We start from the raw sequence: 25,597 nt of genomic DNA on the forward strand, positions 1-25,597 counted from the left end.
ACTGCCACGGCACACCTCTGATACGATTCAACACTGCCCGCCAGAGACATTGAATTGGCGACTGACCTGCTTATTGCCATGGTATGGGCTTTGTCACTAAAGCCCTCGATGCTCGGGGTTGCCGTTGCCGCTGGGCTGCTGCTATATCCCTCCACAGACGCGCGAAAAATTCGCAGCGAGCAAATCGATTTCGATGTGCTTGATTTCATCAATCCTTTTATTGGTACCGCAAATGGAGGTACTCACGCCCGCGCGTCCGTTAACAGAATCTGAAATTGATCGCGTCTAGGACATTCGTTCGCCGGTGCGACCTTGCCTTTTGGTACGTCCACCAAATAGTAGAATGGCCATCGACTAATAGAGACGAAGGCATGGTCAAGGCAGTCGCCGACACGCAGGGCGAGAACCAAGGAGGTTTCGCTTATGACACTACGCACGTAATAGGGTTCTCTCACACTCATGATTCTGGCACAGGGGGTGTAGGTTTACCTCTAGCTTGCTCTGCGCCTGACAATGCTGAAAACAATGGATGAACAACAGGCCGCCTCAATGGGAAACTTCCCCTTGTTCGTGCACCCCAGCTGCCCGGATGACGATATTGCAAAATGCTCCTGGACTTCTTCAGACAGAGCTGTACCCTGGAAACGCGACTCTAATGGCCCTGAAGCGCGAGCCGGGTACTTCGCCATATCTCTAGAGAATGGCTTGCATTCCGAGTTGACCGTGACCAACCACTCGGCACTCTATCGATTTCAGTTCCCCGACGGCACCGGGACGAGTCCGGTAGTTCTTCTCGACATCATCGATCTTCCACAGTCGAGGAACGATGGGACTGCTTGGGTTGATGCCGAAACAGGGAGATTGACTGCCAGCGGCAACTTCAATCCTAGCTTCGGGGAGGGGACATATAATATCCATGTCTGTGTTGACTTCGACGGCGCTGAGATTCGTGATACCGGGTCGTGGACGAATAGGAGCGCCGAGGTAGGACAAAGCACTGTGTCAGTTACGGCCAACTCGTCGTATCCGGCGAATCAATACTCTGCAGGAACATTTGTCAGATTCGACTCTGTATCTGCTGACGATGTGATATTTGCTCGCGTTGGAGTAAGTTTTATAAGCGTGGAACAGGCTTGCTCGAACGGCGAAAAAGAGCAGCCGGATTTCGACTTCGAGCAAACACGAGCAGCCGCTGAGGCTGCGTGGAGAAAGAAAATGGACGTGATCACTATTGACGCTGAAGGCGCGTCAACAGAGCTCCAAAAAGTCTTCTGGAGTGGCGCGTACCGCGCCATGATCAGCCCGCAGGATTATACAGGTGAAAACCCGCTGTGGGAGAGCGATGAGCCCTACTATGACAGTTTTTATTGGTGAGCCTCTCCACCTTTCCAGCCTGATGCTTTTCTGATAGTAAGGGCAGTATATGGGATTCCTTCCGTGGCATCCACCAGCTTCTCACCCTGATCGATCCGATATCCCAGTCACGAATGATACGAAGTCTAGTCGACATCTACCGCCACGAAAGATACCTTCCTGATTGCCGGATGTCTCTCTGCAAGGGCTGGACGCAGGGTGGCTCGAACGCGGACGTGCTGATTGCAGAGGCCTACTTGAAAGGCGTCATCGACGTCGACTGGGCCACTGCCTACGAAGCAATCGTGAAAGACGCAGAAATCGAACCCTACAACTGGAATGTTGAAGGGCGCGGCGGCCTCAGGAGCTGGAAAAGCCTTGGGTACATTCCGAAGAACGATACCGATCCTGGTACTGAAGGGCTACGCACAAGGAGTGTATCGAGAACGGTCGAGTATGCTTACAATGATTTCTGTATCGCGCTCATGGCGGACAAGCTGGGGCGCACGGATGACCGGGATAAGTACCTGGAACGGTCAGAGAACTGGCGAAACCTATGGAAGGAAGACCAGTCCTCTGCTATCAACGGGGTCGATACGGGCTTCACCGGCTTTCTCCAGCCGCGTCTGGAAGATGGGTCCTGGGCGTACCAGGACCCCATCTTTTGCAGCCCACTATTGAACTTTACGTCCTGCTATCTGAACGCCGAGGGGCACGAGACTTATGAGGGGAGTTGCTGGCTCTATACCTTGTGCGTCCCTCCCCCTCCTGCCATCCAGATGTGCTCTGCTAATTAGTTGGTATTGCTTCAGTTTCGTCCCGCAGGATATGGCCGCACTCATCACAACCCTCGGTGGCCGCGAGGCATTTACCTCCCGCCTGTCCTACTTGCATGATTCCGGGATCCTGTACCTGGGCGACGAGCAGGCCTTTCTGACGGTTTATCAATACCACTACGGGGGCCGGCCCGGTCTCTCTGCTAAGCAGGCACACAGCTACATCCCCTCGCAGTTCAACACCTCCGTCTCTGGCATCCCCGGTAACGACGACAGCGGGGCGATGGGCTCATTCGCCGTGCTAGCTATGCTTGGCCTATTCCCCGTTCACGGACAGGATGTATACCTGATCACGCCGCCTTTCTTCAGAGAGGTTAGTATTCGAAACGATGTAACGGGGAAGGTCGCAACAGTAAAGGCAAAGGGTCTTGATGCGGGATACGAAAACATCTACATTGAGAGCGTAAAGAGGGACGGCAAAACGTGGACAAAGAATTGGATTGGACATGATTTCTTCGCCGAGGGGGGATTGTTGGAGATAGTGGTTGGGAAGGAGGAGAGCGACTGGGGGACGAGGCTTGAGGATCTGCCGCCTAGTGTGTCGGAATATGCGTAAGTCGTTGGCCAGCGGCACCCAAGCGGCACCCAAGCAACACCCAAGTGGTTGTCAGCAATCATATCAATTTCCGATGCACATGACCGTCCCACCAGGGGTCTGACGTATACATTCAATTTTTCAATGACCGGAGAAAGTCCGTAGATACTCAACCCTCTTGGTGTCCCTGACTCGCTCAGGTCCCTGTGGGGGCTCCATTACCTATAATAGGGACCCCGCACGAGCTCCAATTCGCAATACAACGTAACATTCCACCAAATCTTTTTCTGTTATTTTTATCATAATAAATAGATTTGCCTGGGCTCGTTAGACTCGCTAGACTTCCAAATCAAGCTGAAGAAATGGCTTTCGCCCGCAGACTCGCCATCCTGCCCGGCGGCCTCGGTGCGCTCTCCCTTGCCCGCGTTTCCTCCTTTTAACCCTCAAGAGTCCAATGCAGCAGGTTTATACTGACAGAGCTTGAAGGAGGACTTGGCTCCTCCATTGGCAAGAAACTGCGCTCCGAAGGTGCCCACCTCGCAATCCTCTACGCGCCCTTCGAGGCGGCCCGACGCGACTCCCTCCTCGCATCGGGCTACGACAACGACCGCACAAACATCGACACCTACGAATGCGACATCACAGATGCCTCGTCCGTGCAATCGGCCTTTGCGGCCCTGCAAAAAGACCAGACCGCTATAGGAGCTTTCCCAAGCATCCTGGTGAACACCGCTGGGTACGTCTCGCTCAGCGATATGCACCTCACGCCACCAGAGGAAACACTCAAGCACTTGACGACGAATGTGCTAGGCCCGATGCTCTGCTCGCAGGCATTTGCGAACCTCTATTTCGCCGCTTCAGCTTCCAAGGGGCAAAACGGGAATGCGGAGGCGGCCCCGGGCCGGATTGTAACGCTCGCCTCGCAAGCCGCGCATGTGGCTCTCCACCGGCACGGGGCATACTGTGCGTCGAAATCTGCGGTTCTGGGGCTGACTCGATGTATGGCGTCTGAATGGGGACCGAAGGGGATTACAGCGAACACGGTGTCGCCGACGGTGGCGTGGACGGATCTCGGGAAGAAGGCATGGGGGGAGCAAGGAGTCAAAGAGAAGCTGCTGGAGAGCATTCCAACGGGCAAGGCGGCGCTTCCAGAAGAGGTGGCCGACACGGTGGTTTTTCTTTGTCAAGACTCGAGCGGGATGATCAATGGGGCTGACATCAGGGTGGATGGCGGGTATACCATTCGGTGATCGGACGTGCATTATCTTTTCTTAAGATATAGATACGCCACGCAATGACGGGAACGCTCTATACATATTGACCAAGATTATAGATCACTTCATCTTAATTTTGATCCAGACCAGAACTCAGCACCCTCAGGTGTGACCCAGCTTAGTGGAGAGATCCAATAAATTTCAACACGAATTTCGTAGGCATCTGCATCAAAGACAGGGTTGTACATTTACACGATGGAGTTGTTAATCTGCTTTGACTTGTAGACCTGCATAAGCAAGCCCTGTCGTCCAAGGCTACCGCTTAGTTCTCGGCGGCCTTAGGTAGAACTTCGAGGGACATACCCCCCTCCATGGCGACGACGGTTTGGCCTTTCAACGCTCGCAGCCAGGGTCCCTGCTCCTCCGTTGGAAGTATGTCCGTTGTCCACGGCAGTCTGGCTGATTTCCCCCTGCATCTGAGCCGATACGTGGTTTGAGGTAGACGCAGCAGGCGCGCGAGCGCCGTTTTCCTGCAGAAGATTTTTGGGCACGTAGCCGCCACCGTGCTTGACACTGCTAGAATTGATCTGCGGGAAGGAAACTGTTGCCGTCTCTACACTTGCTGGTGCATTGATTTGCGGCTGCTGCTGCGTTGTTGCCCCCAAACTGGGCATCCTTGTTCTGGTGGAAGAAGGGACGAAGCCGCCTCCGTGGCGCTTAGTAGTATTCGAATTGTGAGGCGAAGGCAGACTTGACTCGTGAGTTGATTCGTTCTGGGAGCGTGAATAGCTTTCCTGGCCACTGCTGGACTGGTCGACTGTTGAGCGTCGGGTGAATGATAAGGACGCCTTTACGGCTGGGATGAAGCCCCCACCGTGTCTCTTCGGCGTAGACATTTTTTTCTGTTATCAGAGATCGAAATTTGCATCGCGATCAATTGCAAGAAGTGAGAGCCTTCATATATAAGCACTGTTATCGGGAAGGATCCCAGACTGGGGTGGGGGCCGCTTCATCTCATTTTTCCATGCTCAGCCTCAGCCTCGTAGATCCCGATTCCCCCACCATTTCCAATCTTTCATGGGCTTAACCTGGTTTTTTAAACAGGAACCGAAGTAGACGACAGAGATAATGGACCAAGTCTTCAACGACCCCGTAGTCCTCAGGCCATACATCCAAGACGCAACAGACCCGGCCGTGTCCAATACGCGACTAGACGTGCTGGACTGGGTGGATGCTCGTCGCGTCCATTCTCCCCGGGCTTACGAACTGCCAATCGTGAGGATTGCCGATGAGAAGCCTCTTCTTCGAGTCATGTCCGTCCTATGGAGCCCGTGATTACCAAGTCAACGGTCAAGTACTGACCTTGCTAGATTTCTGAAGCCCAGATGGCCACTGGACGGGCTCCCCTTACTGATCGAGCATTACAAGATCCCTACCGCATTTTTCGAGGGCGGGATTCGCGCGGTGACACATTCGTTTGGCTCGTTGGATACAGAGGATGGATATAGATGTTGGCCCACTCGCGCCTGCCCCAATCCAGGCAAACCTAGGCAAGTCTGGTAATAAAGGAGACCATGCTAACCTAGGATGACAGGCTGCTGGTTCGACTACCTCTGCAAGAACATCACAGTCGCTCAGAGTCCCGGCTCGGAGCCCGTCATCTCGGATCAAAGCCGTAGGTCAGTACAGCAGGTTCGACAGAGCGACTTTACCTGGACACGGGCGGGCTTTTTCCTGCGATGGCCCATTCGGTCCGAAAATCGACATGACCTAACAATGGTCTGCTTTGGGGCCAATATGGTCTACGATCGGTTAACCAGATTGTCGTGCGAAGCTGTGAAGGAAGGGGTTATAAACGATCCGATGAGTTTGCTGCTGGTGGTTCTACATCAGCTCTCGGCAAGGATGGATGACACGGTGTGGAATCTGTCGATGGTTTTTGGGGCCATCGAATCGGTATGTTCCTTCTTCTCCCCTGGTGAAGGTAAAACCTCAGTTCTGATGCTAGACAGAAAGCACTCGGTCTGCATCGCGACAGGGAGTCCTTTACGGGGCTGCATAATATCTCAAAGCATATCATCTACCTCCAAGAGAGCTCTGATGCGGCTCTGGAAACGGTCAAAAACCTGCACCGCCACCACAAGGATCTATCTCCCAGCGCCACCGAAGAAGAAAGGGCTGCTGGTAAGCTGACGCGCAGGACGATGGCGCAGGTCGAGGCGGAGTTTCAGACCGTCAGACTGCGATTGAGCAGCCTGGATAGGCGGATGCAGAATGTGATTGCTCTAGTGCGTTGCTCGTCACGTCTCTTAAACTCTAGGGCGCGGTAACTGACCTGCGACGGTGCAGTCATTCCATCTAGTCACGCAGGAAGGGAACGAGTTCATTCAAGCCGACAGCAGTACCATGGCTACCATCGCCTTTGTGACTCTGGTCTTTCTGCCCATAACTACGGTCTCTGTGAGTCCACTCCTCAGCCTCATCTTGCATCCAACCAGCAGTGAGCTGACTCCTGCAGACAATATTTGGCAGCCAGTTCTTCAACACGGCACCTGACAACGCCTCGATTGAAGTGTCCAAAGACTTTTGGATCTTCTGGGTTGTTTCCATTCCCCTGACACTTGCCGTGCTCCTTGGTTGGTCTCTCTGGCAGAGAAAGGCCCTTGTCAGGAGTCACATTTCCTGGAAGGGCATCTCAGGACCATCTAAGCCCTCTACGCTTTCCATGCCGCAGGTCGGGAGTAACAGGAATGAGCACTCCTTATTCTCATTCATGTCCTTGCCCTGGTCAACACGGCGTAGAACCGCGCCTACGGTTGAACTCCCGGATCTTACGCGTATGTCGAGCTGGCGGAGGCCCGACCCCTAGGACAAAGTGTAGATCCAGATATGTAGCGCATAGCCTCACTCACCATAGATTGACTGGCTGAACCTTCTCATCCTACCATTGTGATATAATCCCTGCAATCATTATAGATATGCACATTAACTTCATTACAAATCAGCGGATGATACCGCTTCTCGCCGCCACTCAGCCTCGAAGGATTCTCAGCCTTCTCGGCATGCATGTTTGGTGTTATCACTGTGCTGCTAGTACCGTCGATCACCATTAAAGGTGAACATCTGGGGTTAGCTCGAGCGAATCGCTCCAGCAGTCGGCGAACCACTGTGGTTGTTCGCTGTGGCGTGGGGCTGGCAATAGTCTTAGGTTGTGGGATCTGTCATCTGCCGCGCAAGGTGCTCTGGGCCCTAACTACTGGATGCGGATGTTCGAAATCATGGTGTGAGGCTCAAGTAGTGGCGTGCCGTCCTTCATCTTACGAAGCCGTGGGTTAGCTTGTTTTGCTTGTCTTGCCTACTTTGTCTGCCTTGTTTGCCCATATTGCTGGAAGTCTCCGTCAAATCTCAGTCTCAAGAGTCTCCAACCCACCACAACAGTAAAGAACAGAAACGAACAGAAAATGTCTGATTCCAAATCTGCTCTCGTTGCAGGCTCGTCACACCGACTTGTATGTAGAGTCTCGTGTCTTTTGCGTACTCCAGGGCTTTTAAGGTAGCTAACGATTTCTAGGCAGCCTCTTCCCAGGAGCCCCTGGCACTAGATACAATGAATACTCGTGAACATCGAATAGGCCTCAGTTCTTACACCACAGACACTCCGGACACCAGCACCAACCGTAACGTCAAGAGGTTCGCAGAGCCGAGAGTGAGTACTTTTCTGGGCCCGACGAAAGTGTCAGCAATAGCCACTGACCTTTTTCCCCCTCTTCCCATATAGAGTCTTCTGATCTCTCTGGCTTTTCCCAGATATGTTACGCGTGTGCTCGCGGTCAAACTTAATGAGATCACCCTTCCCTGGATCGATAACCGTCCTATTGAACCCCCCGGCTTAACATACAGAGACAGCACCGAGCACCGTCATCGCGACGTCCTAAGTCGTATTGAATGGCACCGCGAAGACGACCGTTATCTCAGCTCTACGGACGGCCGCCTGAAAATATTGGTTGTGCAAGCCACAGATGACGTGCGTCTTGGTCCCAGAAATGGGACGTGGGCGAGAACAGGCATCCGCAACGTCACGCCTATCCAGATGAGGATTGTCTATTGGGTTCTTAAGAGACATATTGAAGGGAAGGAGAAGGGGATGTCGCTGGAAGTGTGTCTGAAGTGGGTTCCCGCTTGTTTGGCTATCGCCGTTTTGGTGAGCTATTACTCACATGCCTAGTCTTACCTCTTTGATCGCTCTCTGACTGATAATGCAGCTCTGTATTCCCGCTGATCTAGGCGGTGAGAAGCGCAACAACGGCCTCTACGAGCAGTTCAAGTATCACTTTTGGGGATACTCTTACATCCCGAGTAACCCACTCGAGGCGTCCACGTCGCCAGACCCGACAATAACACCTGCAGATGGGACCAACGTCATCGCAGACCGTCCCCTTCGGCCGCGATATCTCTGCTTCCCCGCTGAGAACGGAAGCGTCGAGATTGTGAGAGTCACAGACTGGGAAGCCCAGCACGGCGGGAACGCTGTTCTGGAGTACATCTTTATTTCCTACACATCCACGCAGTTTGACGGTCCTGACGACTGGGATTACCTTCATTCTGTTGCAAAGGCGGCTGTTCGGAGCGCCGGTGTGCCCGCGTACTGGATCTCGTGCAGCTGCATGCCCGAACCTGAGGAATTATCTGAGGATGTCTATAGAATTAGTGATATTGTTCGGGGCTCGCATTCAGTCGTTATCATTGTCGGGCCTCCTATCAACAGTCCGTCGGCAGATCTTGACATGAAGGCCATGCTACAGCACTGGGGGGAGCGGATATGGACGTTCCCTGAAGTGCTTTTGAGCCCCAACACCCATGCCATCGCCATCTACATGCGCGCTGGAGATATGGCATACCCTACCTATCTACAAAAACGCAATTTTCCCGTCGTCGCATGGACGGATGCCCCTGTCTCACGTCAACTGGTTGACCATTATGAGGGCTCTATCCTTCTCAGCCCGCTTGAACTGGTCACCCTGGCGCTCCAATGCCTCAGCGGCAGGGCGCACAACACAGCTTCATTTTTCCCGGGAGATCTAACATACGTGTTGATGGGTCTCCTGCGGCGCAGACCAAGGGTCAACGGGAACCACAGCGCATTCCAGGAATTTTGCCGCCTCTCTCTTGCCAACGACAGTAATCGGCTGCTGGAGCGCCTTATCTGTCTCCTCCCCAGCCGCCAGAAGCGAGAAGGCTCCTGGGAATGGCATGACATAGATGATACTTGGGGCCGAAATCTCTGGGACATTACGCCTCTTTGCCAGGTGGATGGGATCGGTGAAGACGATACAGTAATCCTAGGTGGTGGGTTTGCGGCGCCCATCCGGTGGAAATCATTCACCCCTGTCAACATGCTTCTGAGAAATACCATCAAGCGAATGGTTTCCCGGGCTGCTGTGCGTGGGATGCCGAGCGCTGTGGTTCTTGGCGCGTTCTTCCTCGCCACCGGTCGTTCCCAGGGCGGGTCTTTTGCGGTGCTAACGGCACTGGGATGGCTGTTGATGGGACCTGCCATTATAGCGATTCTGTTTTCGCCGAGGCTATTGGCGACGCTGTACACCGGTAAACCGTGGCGCGCGCAGCCGTGGCTCTTTGGGTTTGAGGGTTATATGCCTATCGGTGAGATCGAGACGGATATTTTTGGAACCGATTTAAGTAGGTTGAAGTGGGCTCCGTATTCGAGCGAGCTGTCGAGGCATCAGAATACGAAGGGCGAATGTATAGGCGTGGATCCGGCGACTGATCCTGCAGTCCGTGAGATCATCAACAGGGCTCGAAGTTCAAAATATGGAGACGAGAAAGTGTTTACACTTGTTGACACGAATCTCATGACTGTTACGCTGTTCAGTGCCGTTCGTCCTCCTGTCGCCCTGGTGCTTTGCGGGAGTGAAGGCGGGATGCAGAGGGGCTTACTTTGCTCTTATGACTGGAAGAGTCAGACGCTTTATCGTGAGAGCGTGCTGAGAGTTGATACGATGGTGCTTGAGAAGATGAGCAGGGTTGACAGGTTCAAGCTAGGACTAAAGAGGCCGCTGGGGGAGACGGAAGAAGGGACATCCGGTGAAACTTACATTGATGAGTAGACTTGTTCGTTTTCCCCAGTCGCAGATAATGCATCATTTATCTTACCTTGGGTTATCCTGTTTGTACTATAAACTGCACTGAATCTCTATATTCGTAGGCTCTATGACGCTATTCGCTTCCAGGGCCCGTTTGCATCCTGCTGCTAGTATACGTCCACCTTCTATAGCATACATATAGAGTCTGACAGATGGCTTTGCTCTCAGATTGCATATAGCATAGGCTTTGCTGAGGCCAGGGTTAGGGCTTGGTAATAATCACCTTGATATGTTTTTCACTACGGATTCTGCATTGTAGATAACCTTGGATAAACGTGATATATGTATCCTTCTCAATGTCAGATTTACTCATATTGCCTCGTAGTTACAGATCGCTTGTCTCTTGGAATTATCTTCTTTCATATCTAGTTCTCTGACACATTATCAAATACACCATAGGATGTGGAGAACAGGGTCTCCCGTCCGCTCAGCTGCACTTCAGTCACCATTGTTTACTTCAGCCTACTACAAATAATACATCCAATGGTCAGCTTGTGCTTCTCGAGACTCAGCACCTTTATAGTTCTCTTGGGCTATTGCGCCCAGCAGAAAGAGAAGATTTTGAGGGCGACGTTGGGATCTTCTCACCGACTGTGTTCTGGTTCGGACAAGGCAAAGAGTGATACAGTCGTCATGGGAATCGCCTTCACCAACAAACCCAGGACCTGAGGCTCGGGTGACCAAGGGAGGATAGTAACAGTTAGATCTACATGAGCACCTTTCCGCTACCTACATATAAATGTCCCAATCAAACTACTAGGCTAATATTATGTTCGATGCCATGAGCATCAACCGCTCCTCCGTAAACATGTCTATACCGTTCCAACCCACATCAGCACAACGAAACATGTCACTCCTACCTGCATCAAGGCTCATCTCGCTGTATCGAGGATTGATGCGTGATTCTGATTCTCGCAACCGTATAATGGACGAAATGCATTGCGATTGAACAACCGGCGAGCCCGATTAATAGAGACAATGTGCCGTGCTCACAAAACTAGCCTGATAAATCTGCTTATGAGAAGATTAAAGTCATTTACACCATTCATTATCGTATGTGCAAAGCAGCTTCACAAGCTGATGGCGGTTGAGAAGTTCTGTCATTTGACGATCATAATCATGTATATCTCTGGACATTCCGTCTAGCAATGTAATTTTTATCATTGTCAATTAATGAATATCCTAGGTCCCTGAAAGTGCTATACAATCTATTGGGTATGACTATATTGGATTCTATAGTGATCTTCTGTTATTAGTGTTCTATCTAAACCTTCAATTATCAATTATACCAGTCCCGGGCTATAGTCGCTCAGCTTCGGGAGAACCGGAATAAATCTTCGTATAGTCTATAAATTTTTCAAACCAGGTCGCATCCGCGAGAGTAGGAGCGTTCCAGACCATCATCTAAGCCGTCTTGACACGCCTAGCCCCTTGGGCCGCCAGCGACTTTGCTTCCGAGAAATTTGGGCCATGCATGTCAATATCTGGGAAAGGCGCGAACATGTCATTATCTTTCTTTTGGGCGACCTATGTCTACATTACTCAAGACAATACCCTCGGCTAAGCCTGGTCTCGCGTCTTGCGCTTTTCCGCTAGATCGGGATTCGTCTATAGTGTGAGAGGCCCTCGAGAGTCCCACAGTGCAATGAAAAGAATATAGCAATCTGAATCTCGTCAATATTACTGAAATAATTCTTGTAGACGGGTTCTGCCGACTGGACGGCCTCTTCTAGACTCTGGGCAAGTGAGACATTTTGTGTGCCATCGCAGAGAAGTAAAATTGCGCCCATGCGGTGTCTGCTTAGTATACTTTAGCTTCGGTCAAGTAATGCACAAGGAAAAATTGACTTACCTATCACCAGGTAATGAAGAACTACCGAGACACTGTCTAAGTTGTGATATCGAACATGCGTATCCCCACTCGCCGTAAATGCGCGCAAAGGACTAAGAGTATACCGAGATTGAGCTTGGAAAGTCTAGAACTCTCGTGTATGGCTGGCCCCTGTCCTGACCTAGTGGTCAGGAGTGTCAAGCATGAAACGACCGCCTGCAGCTAGTGATTCTCTGCTCAGACCCGATTTATTTGGCTCAAATGGTGCAAATAACAGTAACGAGGACGATGGGTCGCCTTGCCTTTGATAAATCCTAGGCACATGGCTATAGAGAACAGCAACAGTATGGTTGTCTCAGCATGGATTGGAGCTCTGAAGCCAACGTCTAGGTGGTTTACCTATGCCAATTGCCGCATAGCGCTCCACAAACGTAGGGTAGAACGATGGGGAACGTGATACCACCGCCAATTTAGTCCCGGTCAGGAAATAGCAGCAGATCTTCTCCGCTATATAGAATCATGATAACACCAAACGACCAGCAATGTGCAAGTAATGAAGGGCACTATCCCGTCCACCAGCCAGCTAAACGCGCAGACTCATCAAGATGGAAGCTATTTGCCGTTTCATCCGCCTCTCTAGCTGCATGGTCGGTTCCTAAGACATAATACAAACAGGCCTAGGGAACGCCAACACGGATATGTAGACAAGTAAACACACTGAATCCGTAGCCGGCTCAGTGTTGGCGGCCCTTGACTGTCTATAGTATCAGCTCATGTATATTCTAGCCTTGATATTCATATATATCTTCGAATATAAACTGCAGACTGAGTATCCAATGACCTCTGAGTCAGCTCGGATACGTCGGGTATATCCAATGTACGTACAGAGTCGGTAAAAAGGATTTACATATTTAAAAAATAGCATTGCCGACTAAGATCTAGGATAGACATTCCGATTTCGCCTGTTTGTTCATCTCACATAACCTCTTATCCTAGCTGGAGGATTGCCAACAACCATCTTTTCAGGAGCTTGTGAGTATCAGCCCTGTACTTAGGGCTGAGGGTGGCATGACCAGAGCTCTTAGGGTCAGCCTTAAGCCTTATCTTCGAAGACTGCACCGTTCACCATTCGCACGAGTCCGGATGCCATCCATGATTGGCATCCCATAAGTGGGCTAGATCTCTCTGCCCACTTTCAGACAACCACGACCATCACCTTCGCGCACGACTGGGCTCTCTCGCAGCTCACCTAGGCCACAGAACAATATCATGGATTCTATATATTATTACGCTTTACAAGCGGTATCTTGACCAAAAGCGGCCCTAAACAACCACCAAACATCTCGCTTCCCACCGTTTTCGCTACGGCAACGGGTGCACCCCGCCAACTACGCCCGCTATGATGACGGCTCTGCATACTCATGGCTTCACCGTGCAGTGCCCCTTCCCCAACCTGCCTGAACAATGACATCAAGCTGGTCCGTATCCTCGTCTCGTCGCTCACAACCAGCGGCTACCGCATCCTAATGGTCATGCATAGTTACGGCGGTCGTAGGAACTGAGGCTGTGCAGAGACTTGGCTATCCCACATTTACATCTGTGTCTGCATACGCAAATGGCAATTCATCTGGCGGGGCAATACGCCACCAGCTCTGCGCGTACATCCTCTGCTTGCCTCAAACCAGAACTTGGGATATCGTGACGGACTGGCTCCGATCACATTTTCGACGAGTACATACAAAGAAACGAGCAGGACGATAATACGTCTCCGTTGGATCCGGCGAGGAGGGTTCGGTGGGACCCGACAGTCACGCAGAATGCTATAGATAGCGAATCGGGCCCGCTGTTCTAGTTTCTTCGTGGTACTGGTGCCGACTGGCTGGCATGGCGACTGGGGACCCGAGCATTAAGTCATGAGCATGGGGTTTCCGAGTCTCTATCAGGAAACCAGCTCCAGGAGTTCGATACGTGTCATAGTGATATTGTTCCGAGAGATAACGAGACGGTGAGAGTTGCTGTTTAAGGCGGCTGAGCTGCATCGTCCTCAGAGGGGATGCTTGGAAGTTGGCCTGAGCCTATGAATAGAAAGGGTTTGCATCGCCACGCGATACGAGCTTCTGAAGGATCCAGTTGCATGTCGAAGGAGCCCATGAAGGTCTGAGCTTCCTGTCAAGATCGTGGAGACACTCGATTCGTCGACAGTAGCGGTAAATCCGAGATCGGGATTGGCAGTCTCAGGCGCGGCTGAAACTTGATCAGCAATTCAACTGCCGTGAACTCGGTTAGGCCCAGTAGATCCTCTCTACTAGTGGGATCGGAATAGTCTGAGACCGCTGACGTAGCGATACAACCTTGTCGAGCAGGAAATTCGGAGATCACGATTCTTACGATAAGCTTGGAGCGCCTTATCTTTGCTTGTCTCACTCTTTACCCTGAGCCATCGTGACACCGCTGCGGCTGGCTTGCATGTCTCTGCTGCGCTCGTGACAGCCCTGTTGCGTTGGAAGTGACTCGGTGTTGGCCTAGCAAGTGGCCGACAGAGGGGGGGGTAAGAGTCAGATTGGGAAACCAAAACGACGTATCACTTTGCCCGAAACCAGGTGGAAAGTCTCGACGAATCGCCCGCGGAGTCCGGCTTGAGAGACTCTCTGCAAGTACCGTGCTGTCGGTAATCGGTGGTCGGGCATTGGCTAGTCTCATGGATCTCATGCATGGCATGGTGGTGCCCTAACCGGTCTGTGCTGGCCGGGGCGTCCCGGGCTGGGCTAGTCTGGGCTGGCTGGACAGCCTCATGGCCATGCCCGCCGGTCATCCCAGCAGGTGAGTCTGGGCTATGCGACTTGGTGTCGTGAGAGATATTGGTGGGGGCCGGGGGAACTGCGGAGAAAATATCGATATTGAATCAATATGTCATGCTGATTGCCTCGCATCTTTAGCCTAGCCTACCCTACTCCATCCTATCCAACCTAACTACTCCAACTGGGAGAGCTTATTGCCTATCTGGTCTATAGCAATCTCATTCACCGACTCGTCTACCAGCATTTACCCCTCATCCACCAATTTCCCCTCCACCAACGGCACTCCAACCCCCCTCAACCGACTCAGATAGACTCCGTACTCGGTGCAATCGTCCTCAACGTGATAGCCACATAGCCAGACCCCGAATCACTCCAGACCAGATCCCAGACACCGTCGATATCGGTCTTCTCGGCGTAAAAGTTCGCACCGGCCGTGTTGATTAGAACATAGTTTCCGTAGACACTGAACACGCTCGCCGTGTCGGACTCCACCAGCTGTGAGGTCTTGGGTTTGAAGACGACGTCGCCTGCGGCCGAGCCGCCGGAGGGGAGTGTCAGGACAACGGAGGTGAACGATGCGGCCTCCTTTTTCTTCGGGTGCGCGATCCACGTGTTGGGAGAAGCAGACGCAACTGTAACTTTTGATTGCCGTTAGAGTGGTCGATGGGAGTCGACAAGGGTCCAGTTAAAGAGACGAAGGGCTTACAGTAGATCTCCACTGTTACTTTTGCTGTGGAGAGTTTGGGATCGCCGACTTGGGCTTTGCCTGGGGGACAGTACTGTCAGTAGGGGTCCCTACACTGGACCACTCAGATAGAACGCGGGAAGGGAGGCAGATACCGTCAGCATAGAAGACCGGCAACCCACTGATTCCATCACCGTAAGCGTAGAGACTGAAGGCGTCCGACGTATTGGGTTCCTGACGGTCGTCGATGGGGTATGCGGAAGCCCCGGCCACAGAGACGCAGACAGCTGCGAAAAAGAGAGCGCGGGAGAGCATTCTCAGCATTAGCATAGCCCTCGTCTCTTATTTGTTTTGGGGCGAAATCAACGAGTGTCCACAATGAGTGTTCGAGATGGAAGTTTATGGAGTTGCAAAGGAGAGACAGACAGGCAGCCGTACTGGAGATCGGACTACGATGCGTATATGAGCATTGCCACAGACCTAATTTTGACCCAGGCGCCCGGCCTGTTCAGAGTCTAGGCAGCAGGAGTGTAGGAGAGTCGGTTACGAATCATCCTGGTTACAATGCCAGGTCCAAGAAACCCCAATCTCCCTGTCCAACCGAGTCGTGCCAGGGCACTTTCATCGTCTTGTTCATCCTTGCAGTCTGGCTGCTACGCAGGGTTGGAAGTACATCATCCAGTCTTGTCTAAGCGCCTTCTTCCCCAATATTCTGGCCTTACAACACGAGACAAGACAGTGCTCTGTTTGCCCGTTCTAAGACGTGACCAATGGCCGCTTGCGTCCAGCAATGCCGTCGATGAGCCACGCGAAGTTCTAAATAGCAACCATCTGCAAGCCAAACCAAACCCAGTAGGCGCTGAAAGTCACCGCGAGCTGGCGTGTGCCCTATGCGCCTATGGACCCAGCGAGTGAGACACGCATCGCATGGCACGAGCAGACTAAAAGTAAACCAGTTCCAACAGCAATAGCCTTAGGTAATTGCCAATAGAATCGAACTTGTATACACCGAATCTACTTGGTCAGTTCGCCAAACTATTTTCAGCCCCACGGCCAGATGGACGAAGGATCAGCGAACCCTATCTTGATTGGAACTCGTATACCTAATCTGGTGCTGCAGCTAGCTCCACCTTATCGACAATCCATGTCCGCCATGCAATGTCATGTCATGCCATGTAGCCGGTCCGATGACTGACGGTATGGCCATGGGCCAAGGCCAGCAGGGCTAGGGCTGATTCCGGCAGCCGGCTGATACTGTAATGCTTCTATATCGGTCTCCCGGGCGAGCCGGGCTGTGAACTGCTCTCTCTGTGACTGGTCGATACGGCCCTAGACGGATAGAGAATTAAATGTCCTAGGCAGGGACAGGGTGAGCGGTCGGTGAGCCTGGTGGATGCTATGCAAGGCAGACCATGCTGCGTCCGAATAATGGGGTACGGTGCTGATCGTGTGGTATGTCCTGTCTTACTCTAGACCGGAAGCTGGACGCTAGACATGTAGCAGTCCGGTCCGGGCGCATTTGTTTCTGAAAATGGAATATCTTGTCGAGACAATATCTTGATCTAGCGAGAGACATGCTCAGCCAGGAATAAGGGCTTTCGGCTCTCGTCGGCTGGAGGCTGAGGTATAAGGCTGGTGCGCTGGACCATCAGACGCACTGTAATTTCTACAACCTGGTTTCTTCTTTCTATGGCTTAATTGTATCTTCTTTATAAGACAGCTGTCGTGTTCAATCGCTACATGATGCTGCGTTCTTCTTTTCTTCTCTTCTTATATGCACTTTGTGCCTCTGCCTCCTGGGTCTTTGAGCACGACTTCCAGCCCGAGGAACGCTCGTTACTCTTTGGGACCGATGTCTCGCCTCTGAAGCGGAGGCAAGAGGAAGGCGCTTCGTCTGCCTCTGCCTCTGACTCTACTCCTTCGGTAGCAGGTGGAGGTGGTGGGCGTGGCGGTGGTGGGCGTCCTCGGCCAACCTCGACCTCGTTTACTCAGACAAGGACAACATCCACCCGGCCAACATCTACGAAGACTAGAACGAGAACAAGAACTAGCTCAACCACAAGGACCAGGACAAGCACAAGTACAACTTCCACTCCCACCGTCACAGCAACCGAAACTCCCTGCGCGGGAAACACCCCGGACACCCGCAGAGAATGGTGCGACTACTCCATCGATACAAACTACCACGACATCACTCCAGACACGGGAGTAGTGCGAGAGTACTGGCTGGAGCTAGACGAGATTACCGTATCTCCCGACGGGATCTCCCGGTCAGCAGTCGCCGTGAATGGGACGATCCCCGGTCCAACGATTTTCGCAGACTGGGGCGACGAAGTCGTCGTCCATATAAAGAACAACCTACATGAGACCCTCAATGGGTCCACAATCCATTGGCATGGGATCCGACAGCTCAACACAAACGAGCACGATGGTGTTGTCTCGATCACACAGTGCCCCATCACCCCAGACCACGAATACACGTACCGCTGGCGCGCCCAACAGTACGGGACGACTTGGTACCATTCACACATCAGTCTGCAAGCGTGGGATGGTGTGGTTGGGCCTATCATCATCAACGGCCCAGCAACAGAGAACTACGACGTCGACGCGGGCACGATCTTTCTCAACGACTGGACGCACCAAACATTCGAGGAGCTCTTTTGGTACGCGCAGACCGTGGGCCCTCCGCTGCTCAACAACTCGCTGATCAACGGCACGGGCGTCTACGGCTCTGCTTCCTCTGGGTACCAGGCCAAAGGCCAAAAAGAGACGGGCGAGCGGTTTAACATGAAGGTTGAAAAGGGGACCTCATATCGTCTGCGCTTGATCAACGGCGCCATTGACACGCACTACAAGTTCATGATTGACGACCATGAACTAACCGTCATCGCAATGGATCTGGTGCCGGTCAAGCCGTATAAGACGACGGCTGTTAGTCTTGCCATGGGTAGCCCCTGACCTCCACTGCCCAAGAGGAGAATGTATATTAATAGACGATCGCAGGCCAGCGCTACGATGTCATCGTTACTGCCAACCAACGCTCAAAAGCCGACAGTTTCTGGTTACGTTCGATCCCCCAGCAATCCTGCTCCGATATCGAAGACCCGGGCAACATCCGCGGCATCTTTTACTACGGCAATAGGCCGTCCACACCAATAACCGAGCCCTTCCCCTTTGAAGACAGCTGCATGGACGAGCCTATGGCCAGTCTAGTTCCGCACGTAGCTCGAGACGTGCAACCGCCAGACTATCAGAATAACGCCCTCGCCAGCGTCTCCTTCAATGAAGACCACTTCTTCCGCTGGTTCTTGAATTCCACCACAATGCAGGTCTACTGGGAAGACCCGACGCTGCTGCAGATTCTCAATGGCGACGATTCCTTTGAGAACTCCTCCGCCGTGATCGAGCTCCCGAACGCGAACGAATGGGTCTACATGATCGTGAACACAACAATCCCCGTCTCCCATCCCATCCACCTACACGGGCACGACTTCTTCATCCTTGCGCAGGGAACAAATCCCTGGGACGGAAAGTATCAGACATCTAATCCCCCACGACGGGATACCGCCGTTCTCCCGGGGAACGGGTACCTAGTCATGGCATGGGAGACGGATAACCCAGGCGCATGGCTGATGCATTGCCATATTGGCTGGCATACGACGGAAGGGTTTGCACTACAGTTTGTAGAGCGAATCGATGAGATTCGGGAGAATGTCGATAGAGATTTTGTCGTGAATGCGTGTAATACGTGGAATGGGTATGATGAGGAGTATGGGATTGAGCAGTATGATTCGGGTGTCTAGCGTTCTTGCATTTTTGGATATGGAAAAATGGTTCAGGATTATGATACAGGAGGTATATTGAGTTGTATTAATGGTGTTGGATAATATATAGTGTATATGTTTGACCACATTTTGGTGTCTTCATGGTTTCCTAGACAGCATATTTAGATGCAGGGTCTCCGTGGCCTGCACCGGCGCAAAGTTATGATCAAGCTTGCTGTAATATCTGCTAGGTCAATAGCATCATCTTGCATCCATAGTTAGTAGTCTTCCCAGGCTGGGGAAATCTATTAGTCATGTTACTTATAGACGGACACCCTTTGACCATCCCTTTGCACCTATACTCAGAGGTGGCACCCATTGAATCTGCAAGCTTAGACAACGAAGTCAACAAGTTCGTATTGCATATAAAGTCGTTGACCATCCTTAATATCTGGGCTTATCGATCAAGGACACAAATGAAGATAAAAGGCACTAAGTACATACTTTGCCCGTAGACGGTATACACGAAGCAGAGACAGAAGACAGGATCAGAAGCCTAACACGGCATAGATCCACAAACACGGTAGCGACAGTAGCAGAGAGTAATCCATGTTCTCCCAGTCATAGATTCAGAATCCAGCACCACCAGTAGGCGCGCCAGTAGGAACACCCGTGGGCTCACCACCAGGCGCTCCAGACTCCCCAGGGCCACCAGCACCGCCGCCGTTCACGTTGTCATCGCTGTGTCCGGAGACAGCCTCGCTGCCGCTCTCAGTCCAGACAAAGCTGTAGGCAGGCGAGTACTCAGCAGACAGATCCACAGCAACAGTCACCCATCCAAGCAGACCGTCCTCGAGACTGTCGCCGAGGTAGACATAATTGAAGACCGGATCGGAGGTCGTCCCGCTCGTTTCGTCGCTAAAGACCCGATCCTCTTCGTTAGTCGTAATAGCCACCGTATTAGTATTGTACGGCTCCGTCGCCTCCACCGCGTAGATAAGATCCTGGTCCCAGAAAAGCTGCCCAATATGCGGCACCGAGCCACCAGTGAGGGTGTTATTGGGAAGAAGCGTGGCATTCAGGTGTGCAATGATGTGGTGGTGCGTCGTGCGGCCAGAGTAGTGGCCCGGGAAGAGGGTCTTGAAGGTGACAACACCCTCTTCGTCGGTCTTGCCGACGCCGCGGAGGAAGGTCTTTTGCAGGATCGTCTCGTCGTCGGCATTGCCGTTGTTACCGGAGACCCCCGAGTACACGCCCGTCGCATTGCAGCTCCAGGTATCGGCGTAGAGATCCGCGATGGGCTGGCAGGTGCTTACGTCCACGAACTGGTACTCGATCACGACTGGGACGCCGGGCTCGTCTTCCAGAATGTCGGTCCTCACCAGCTCGCCGCTGACCCAGAAAGGACCGGTCTCGCCTTCCGGGTTCAGGGTGCAGGTGCTGTCGGCGCTGAAGATCTCAGTCTCGGGGGTGGACAGCGTGTAGGACTCGTTCGAGAGGTGAGAAGTGCTCAGCACGTCTGAGGTGTCGCGCGCGGTCAGCCGGTGCTTGCGGTAGGCGTTGGCAAGCTGGGCGCGCCGGGAGACTGCACGCGCGCTGAGGCCGCTCTCTTCAAAAGAGCGGGCGCAGGCGCCCAGGCTGCGGCGAAGGTGCGATTTGTAGTTGAGCAGCTCTCGTGTGGCAAGCTTCTCCTCGTGGCCTGGATGAGACGCCACCAGGACAGGGAGAAGCGTCAACTGAAGAAGATTCCTGAGATGCATATTTGCCCACAGAAAAGAGGAGCCAAAATCCTTGGAGGGCTGATGAAGAGAGAAAGGGAAGTGCGCTTGCTCAAGGCAGAGAGAGAAACACACGCCTACTGGAGCCGTATTTATATCCCCCGTCTCGTAACAGGTCCTTCAACTCGAGGCCGGCATCACCGTCGACGTCGTCTTTTTCACCCCGCCGGAGCCCGTCCGCTCACGAATCGTAATTCATTCCGTCAAAATATCGATCCGTCTGGACAAGAGAAGGTCAAGGTCCCTTGCCGCCATTACCAGCCCATTGCTTCAGCTAGTGGACGGTCAACACACCAAGAGAAGCCAATACGGCGCAAGCTATCGAGGAGAAGACTGCCCAGACTTTAAGCGTGTAGGAGACGTCAGTTGCTGACGAATGCTGTCTGTCTAAGTCGCCTGAAGACCCGGTCTGCAGCCCTGCGGATCTCACTCCTTTCCTGATTATCACGGAGTTCGGCAGGGATCGGCGCTGGTTCCCTGAAAACGGGCCAGTAAGGGGACTGGTTTATAGAAGAGCCAGTAGATTATGGGAATTGGGTCACGGATGGCGTCTGTCAGACGCTGGCGCTTGCAGTGGGCTAGCGCACGTCCCACAGTTGGGATAAAGTAGGTGAATTCGTTGACGTGATATTAGGGCAATACCCACAATCGGTGTCCTGGGCCTCCTTCTATTCCGCAGGCCAACAGGATAAGACGTAGTGGGCAATCAGAACGCAGGAGGGCCATTGCCCATGTCACGGCTGTAGAGGTATACCACAAGCACAGTGTGTCGAGGGACCTATTTCCATAATTGTCTATAATTGCATATAATGGGGAGCAGATATCTTGGACATCCCGTCTACGGTACGCCTCCCCACAGCTCCCACAATCCCCACACAGCCCTTGGAAATTCGCAGGGGAGGTAGACTCATCCAATCTGAGTCGGCAAAATTGAGTGATCCATCGCGTTTCAGAACTACTGAGCTAGTCACATAAAGGTCTCTTAGACAGCACGAGGTCCGTGGACTGTGGCATCCGCCGGCGCCGTCCAGGCACTGCACGACGCCGCGGTCAGCACTATCAATCCACACCCTGTCAACGAATCAGCTACCTTGAATAATAAGCTATACCTCATGTTTAGTGGTCTTTCACGGCCCGTGAACCGCTAGTCGTGCGGTATACGTCAGCCGTCTTCAAGATTAGGATCATGAAGAAGGCCCGACTCCCTGCACATCAGCGGCGTGGACGGACCCATGTATAGATACTTGTTGTCGTTACCCAAGGCTAGAATGGCAGGGTCAATAGCTGGCTTACGCCTCCGGCGGGGCAACGGGGTGGCTGATTTAACCCGCGAATGCATCTTTTCTTCTCCCTCTGTTGTACGTGAAGGTAACGCGTCGTGGGTCTAGAAGCCAGTGCCCTAGCTTGGGTGTACTCTGTACATAGCGACATTTGTTGGTCGACGCCAGGACCCTACCTCCCCGTTTCTGCTTCAAACAGCTATCATGAATGGAAGGATAAACCACCAGGAGTGTCCGCATCCGCCTATCGCCGTGGCGGACTTCTAGGACCAGTTCCCGTCATTCCCAAGTCCACATGGACGGCCGACCCGGTCCGCAGAGCTTGAACGAGGATACTGTAGCTCTTTGAGAGATGAGGTATCAAAGCATTCCTGAGCTAGGCATAAGCGACTGGAAAGTCCCAAGGTCCAGAAGACGGTTTCGAGATCGCCTCGGTTGCTGTAGTCGCAAATGACCACTTATTCCTAACTTGACACGTATCCCCTGCGTCCATCGCTGCATAAGCTATGCCAGACTAAAGAATATCCATGGATCTGACAACATCCCATAGCTTCCGCCCTCCGAATCAGTCACGGCCTCCAACCTGGGTTTTTTTGGCCCAGGGTCTCCTAACACTGGGGCAACTGCAGAGTCCCCTTCTGGAGCTTATTGTAATACTCAACAGATCTCATTCTGATCAGAAGTAATATAGTAGTTCTTTAAATTTCAGCATTGTAATTTGGCGTAATACCACTATTTCACGACATTGTCTTCCTGTAATCAAATTGCGGCATCTCTAACCCTAGGACCTTGTATAAGCTCTAGCTAGATTTGTAATTCTGCATGCGATAACCCAGTAAAACCGCCTTTTAGTTTATTCGAACTCTTACCCGGTGGATTCTGTGTATTGCATAGAGTATCTCGTTAGAAATTAAGTCGTGCAGTAGAACCTTTGGTACTGTATCATCACCCTTCTGATTCGCATGGCGATAATTGATCGGGAGCATGTACTTGCTAGTGAGATGGCACAACAATCCTTTTTCGAAGATTCACAGCAACCAAGGCATTGCCCTGGGCGCATTATCCCAGCATACGTAGTGAACTGTCAAAAATGAGCTCTTTCTACACCCTCAATCAACCTGCCTCAGGAAATTGCCTGCTGTGGAAATTGCGCAACTGATTTCAGGTGTATACTACTTACCTGAGCTCCTATATCTCTTGGTTAGTGAAGTGGATGTGGACCAGAATCGTTTTCCCTTTCGCTAGGGCGTTACGAACAAGGGGATAGAAATCCTACTGAACAATTGTTAACCTACAATGCTGGTGAAATAGACATTTGGTTCTGTTCCTTTGACTCAGTGATTTAGACCAAAGCGAAATTCCTCTTCACTGTTTGAGAATTGGCGAGGTCCATGCTAATGCCGAGGTTAAACTATATAATATCTTGCTTGGGCAATTTGTTTGTAAATATCTGCCCCATGTCGCATCTGTCGAAACAGCCGTTCTGGTGATTGGTGCCAACCCAAGCTGCTTCAAGTTTGATCCATCATAGTATGGGGCTCTATTTATGAGTTTGCACTAAAGACTAGCTATGCTGGAGTAGCAGAAGATTCTGTCTGGGTGAGATATCACTGCTTTGCGAGGGTCAGCCAGGTAAGTTTGGTGATCTGCTTGCCATTTCCAAGCTCACTGCAAAAGTCCGTATTCAATCGTCGTAGGGTTCAAACGGCACTTGAAATTTGAGGCTTTGGGACTTAACGCTCGGGAATATTCCAGCGGCTGTTGATATAACCATGAATTCAATGCTTAATCGGCATAAACCGTACTAAACAACTATAAAAGATCAATTTGAAAGAATCTTACACCAACTTCAGACATATTATCAGTTTGGCGGTCTTAATAAGCAATATCTAGCCCTTGCTACCTATTCCTAAATTTCCCTGCTGGTAGCTCGGCTGGATACCCCGGCTGGAATCGCGAAGAGCTATCTGGCAGCTCCGTAGACTTGCCAGCCGTAGCTTTAGGTAGGTAAGGCCGGTAAACTGGCTCATTAGGAGTATCAGCTGGTAGTTCCACAGCAAAGCTGCGCCGATTCTCCCGCCCATACTGCAAGTTTGTTCCCTGGGATGATACTGATCCCCGCTGTGGATATCCCGTCGGCGACGAAGGCGCCTGATACAACGATGACCTTGGCGACATCTCACCAGGACCCGGATACAGCGGAGTCGAAGATGCCGGTTGCATCATGGCCGTCGAGCTGCTCCGGTCAGCCGGATTCCACGTCCTCAACTTCCCATCTTCCGTCGTGCCAGCCTGCAGGACCCCAGAATCAAGAAGCTCCGCTTTCTTCACAAATCGATCAATGAGCGCTTTTAGGGCGGTCCTCTGCTGCCCCTTCACCAGAGGCATGAGCGTGATATTGCATTCCATCTCGGTGTCCACGCACAGGTAAAGGCCCTTCCCGGCCTCGCCCGGTGCTGGCGGGCTCTCTTCTGCACCTGACTTGAGCACCGACTCGTCCGTGCTGTCTACGATGCGATACCGATGCCGCAGATCGATTCCCAGTGGTGCATATACATGCGTCACTAATCCCCAGGGCTCATCGTGGAAACATCCCTTGAAACTGATCTTCCCCGAGCCCAGCTTGCCCATCCCCGGGACGTACTGCACGCGCTCGGTGATCTCGTACCAGGTGAGGTAGTACTCCTCAGCTGGAGCATTTCGGGGCGCTTTGACGGGTTGGTGCGAGAGGACGAGAGGGCTGAGGGTGATGATCTCACTGTGGCTGTGCAGGATGTCGATCGCTAGTTGACGGGGGACAGAGGGAGGTATAGGGGTTATGCTAGTGTATGCTTCTTTTTTGCGAAGCATTTTGACTGGTTTAGAATTAATATAAGATATACACTAACAGGAGGAATACACCCTTGCGTGTGCAGAAGTGAAGTGGAGTGTGCAGAATGCAGAGTGTTGGGAAAATGGCCCCTCGTGTTCAGCTCGTTAGGCGTACTGAGAATCCTGAGGTTCCACGGAATAACAACTTGCTAGCTGAATTAGGCTTAGAGCTGGCTTATTATTGGTTATATGAACTTATCCAAGTCTGCAATTCTCCGGAAAAGGTTTGTTTGGTTTTATGATGTCGCGGGTAGTACCATTGACATATATGGACAATACAATGTATAAATGCAGTCATGTATTATCTACAAAACGCTTTCGGCACATATTCGGTATATGGGCTCGCATTCAAAGGCCTGGGCATTTTACAGGGTTTTACTATACTTGGGAAGGGAACTGACTCCGGCATTGGTGAACGATTCACAGGAAAATAATTACTTATTATGTCTTTAGAAAGTGAGGGATTTCAATCCCTCAGGCCTTATTGGCTT

At 52.0% G+C, this 25,597-nt stretch overlaps 9 protein-coding genes across 9 annotated transcripts; 5 read left to right on the plus strand and 4 right to left on the minus strand.

Annotated features, from left to right (window-relative positions):
- Positions 1-115: 115 nt before the first annotated feature.
- Positions 116-3,086, plus strand: BDW70DRAFT_142649 (glycoside hydrolase family 92 protein). Its single transcript, XM_073737962.1, has 6 exons — positions 116-238; positions 290-322; positions 370-479; positions 541-1,370; positions 1,421-2,104; positions 2,166-3,086. The coding sequence occupies exons 3-6, from the start codon at positions 372-374 to the stop codon at positions 2,743-2,745; spliced, it is 2,202 nt and encodes a 733-aa protein (XP_073592698.1). The 5' UTR covers positions 116-238; positions 290-322; positions 370-371; the 3' UTR covers positions 2,746-3,086.
- On the plus strand, positions 3,087-3,974 carry BDW70DRAFT_163086 (putative short-chain dehydrogenase/reductase; the record flags this gene model as incomplete). The annotated part of the gene is made up of 2 exons (XM_073741241.1): positions 3,087-3,129; positions 3,211-3,974. The coding sequence occupies 2 exons, from the start codon at positions 3,087-3,089 to the stop codon at positions 3,972-3,974; spliced, it is 807 nt and encodes a 268-aa protein (XP_073592699.1).
- Positions 3,975-4,139: 165 nt separating this feature from the next.
- BDW70DRAFT_170920 (uncharacterized protein) lies at positions 4,140-4,888 on the minus strand (the record flags this gene model as incomplete). The annotated part of the gene is made up of 2 exons (XM_073743061.1): positions 4,302-4,888; positions 4,140-4,161 (listed from the first exon to the last, which is right to left on the minus strand). The coding sequence occupies exons 1-2, from the start codon at positions 4,832-4,834 to the stop codon at positions 4,140-4,142; spliced, it is 555 nt and encodes a 184-aa protein (XP_073592700.1). The 5' UTR covers positions 4,835-4,888.
- Positions 4,889-5,066: 178 nt separating this feature from the next.
- Positions 5,067-6,861, plus strand: BDW70DRAFT_170923 (uncharacterized protein; the record flags this gene model as incomplete). The annotated part of the gene is made up of 6 exons (XM_073743062.1): positions 5,067-5,213; positions 5,319-5,448; positions 5,533-5,894; positions 5,951-6,226; positions 6,288-6,398; positions 6,457-6,861. The coding sequence occupies 6 exons, from the start codon at positions 5,067-5,069 to the stop codon at positions 6,805-6,807; spliced, it is 1,377 nt and encodes a 458-aa protein (XP_073592701.1). The 3' UTR covers positions 6,808-6,861.
- A 538-nt stretch (positions 6,862-7,399) lies between these two features.
- On the plus strand, positions 7,400-10,113 carry BDW70DRAFT_170925 (uncharacterized protein; the record flags this gene model as incomplete). Its single annotated transcript, XM_073743063.1, has 5 exons — positions 7,400-7,451; positions 7,510-7,533; positions 7,571-7,644; positions 7,717-8,139; positions 8,201-10,113. 5 exons carry the CDS (start codon positions 7,400-7,402, stop codon positions 10,061-10,063), a joined length of 2,436 nt encoding a protein of 811 aa, XP_073592702.1. The 3' UTR covers positions 10,064-10,113.
- Positions 10,114-14,737: 4,624 nt separating this feature from the next.
- Positions 14,738-15,909, minus strand: BDW70DRAFT_142655 (uncharacterized protein). Its single transcript, XM_073737963.1, has 3 exons — positions 15,569-15,909; positions 15,435-15,494; positions 14,738-15,366 (listed from the first exon to the last, which is right to left on the minus strand). Exons 1-3 carry the CDS (start codon positions 15,741-15,743, stop codon positions 15,032-15,034), a joined length of 570 nt encoding a protein of 189 aa, XP_073592703.1. The 5' UTR covers positions 15,744-15,909; the 3' UTR covers positions 14,738-15,031.
- Positions 15,910-17,032: 1,123 nt separating this feature from the next.
- BDW70DRAFT_170929 (multicopper oxidase-domain-containing protein) lies at positions 17,033-19,284 on the plus strand. Its single transcript, XM_073743064.1, has 2 exons — positions 17,033-18,360; positions 18,417-19,284. The coding sequence occupies exons 1-2, from the start codon at positions 17,154-17,156 to the stop codon at positions 19,214-19,216; spliced, it is 2,007 nt and encodes a 668-aa protein (XP_073592704.1). The 5' UTR covers positions 17,033-17,153; the 3' UTR covers positions 19,217-19,284.
- A 522-nt stretch (positions 19,285-19,806) lies between these two features.
- On the minus strand, positions 19,807-20,937 carry BDW70DRAFT_152935 (intradiol ring-cleavage dioxygenase; the record flags this gene model as incomplete). Its single annotated transcript, XM_073739536.1, has 1 exon — positions 19,807-20,937. The coding sequence occupies one exon, from the start codon at positions 20,935-20,937 to the stop codon at positions 19,807-19,809; it is 1,131 nt and encodes a 376-aa protein (XP_073592705.1).
- Positions 20,938-24,123: 3,186 nt separating this feature from the next.
- BDW70DRAFT_104939 (uncharacterized protein) lies at positions 24,124-25,195 on the minus strand. Its single transcript, XM_073734377.1, has one exon. The coding sequence runs from the start codon at positions 25,083-25,085 to the stop codon at positions 24,135-24,137; it is 951 nt and encodes a 316-aa protein (XP_073592706.1). The 5' UTR covers positions 25,086-25,195; the 3' UTR covers positions 24,124-24,134.
- Between the last annotated feature and the right edge of the window lie 402 nt (positions 25,196-25,597).

Source organism: Aspergillus foveolatus (genome assembly GCF_047715535.1).
Source record: "Aspergillus foveolatus strain CBS 279.81 unplaced genomic scaffold BDW70scaffold_62, whole genome shotgun sequence".
In the NCBI taxonomy this organism is placed as follows: Eukaryota; Fungi; Ascomycota; class Eurotiomycetes; order Eurotiales; family Aspergillaceae; genus Aspergillus; species Aspergillus foveolatus.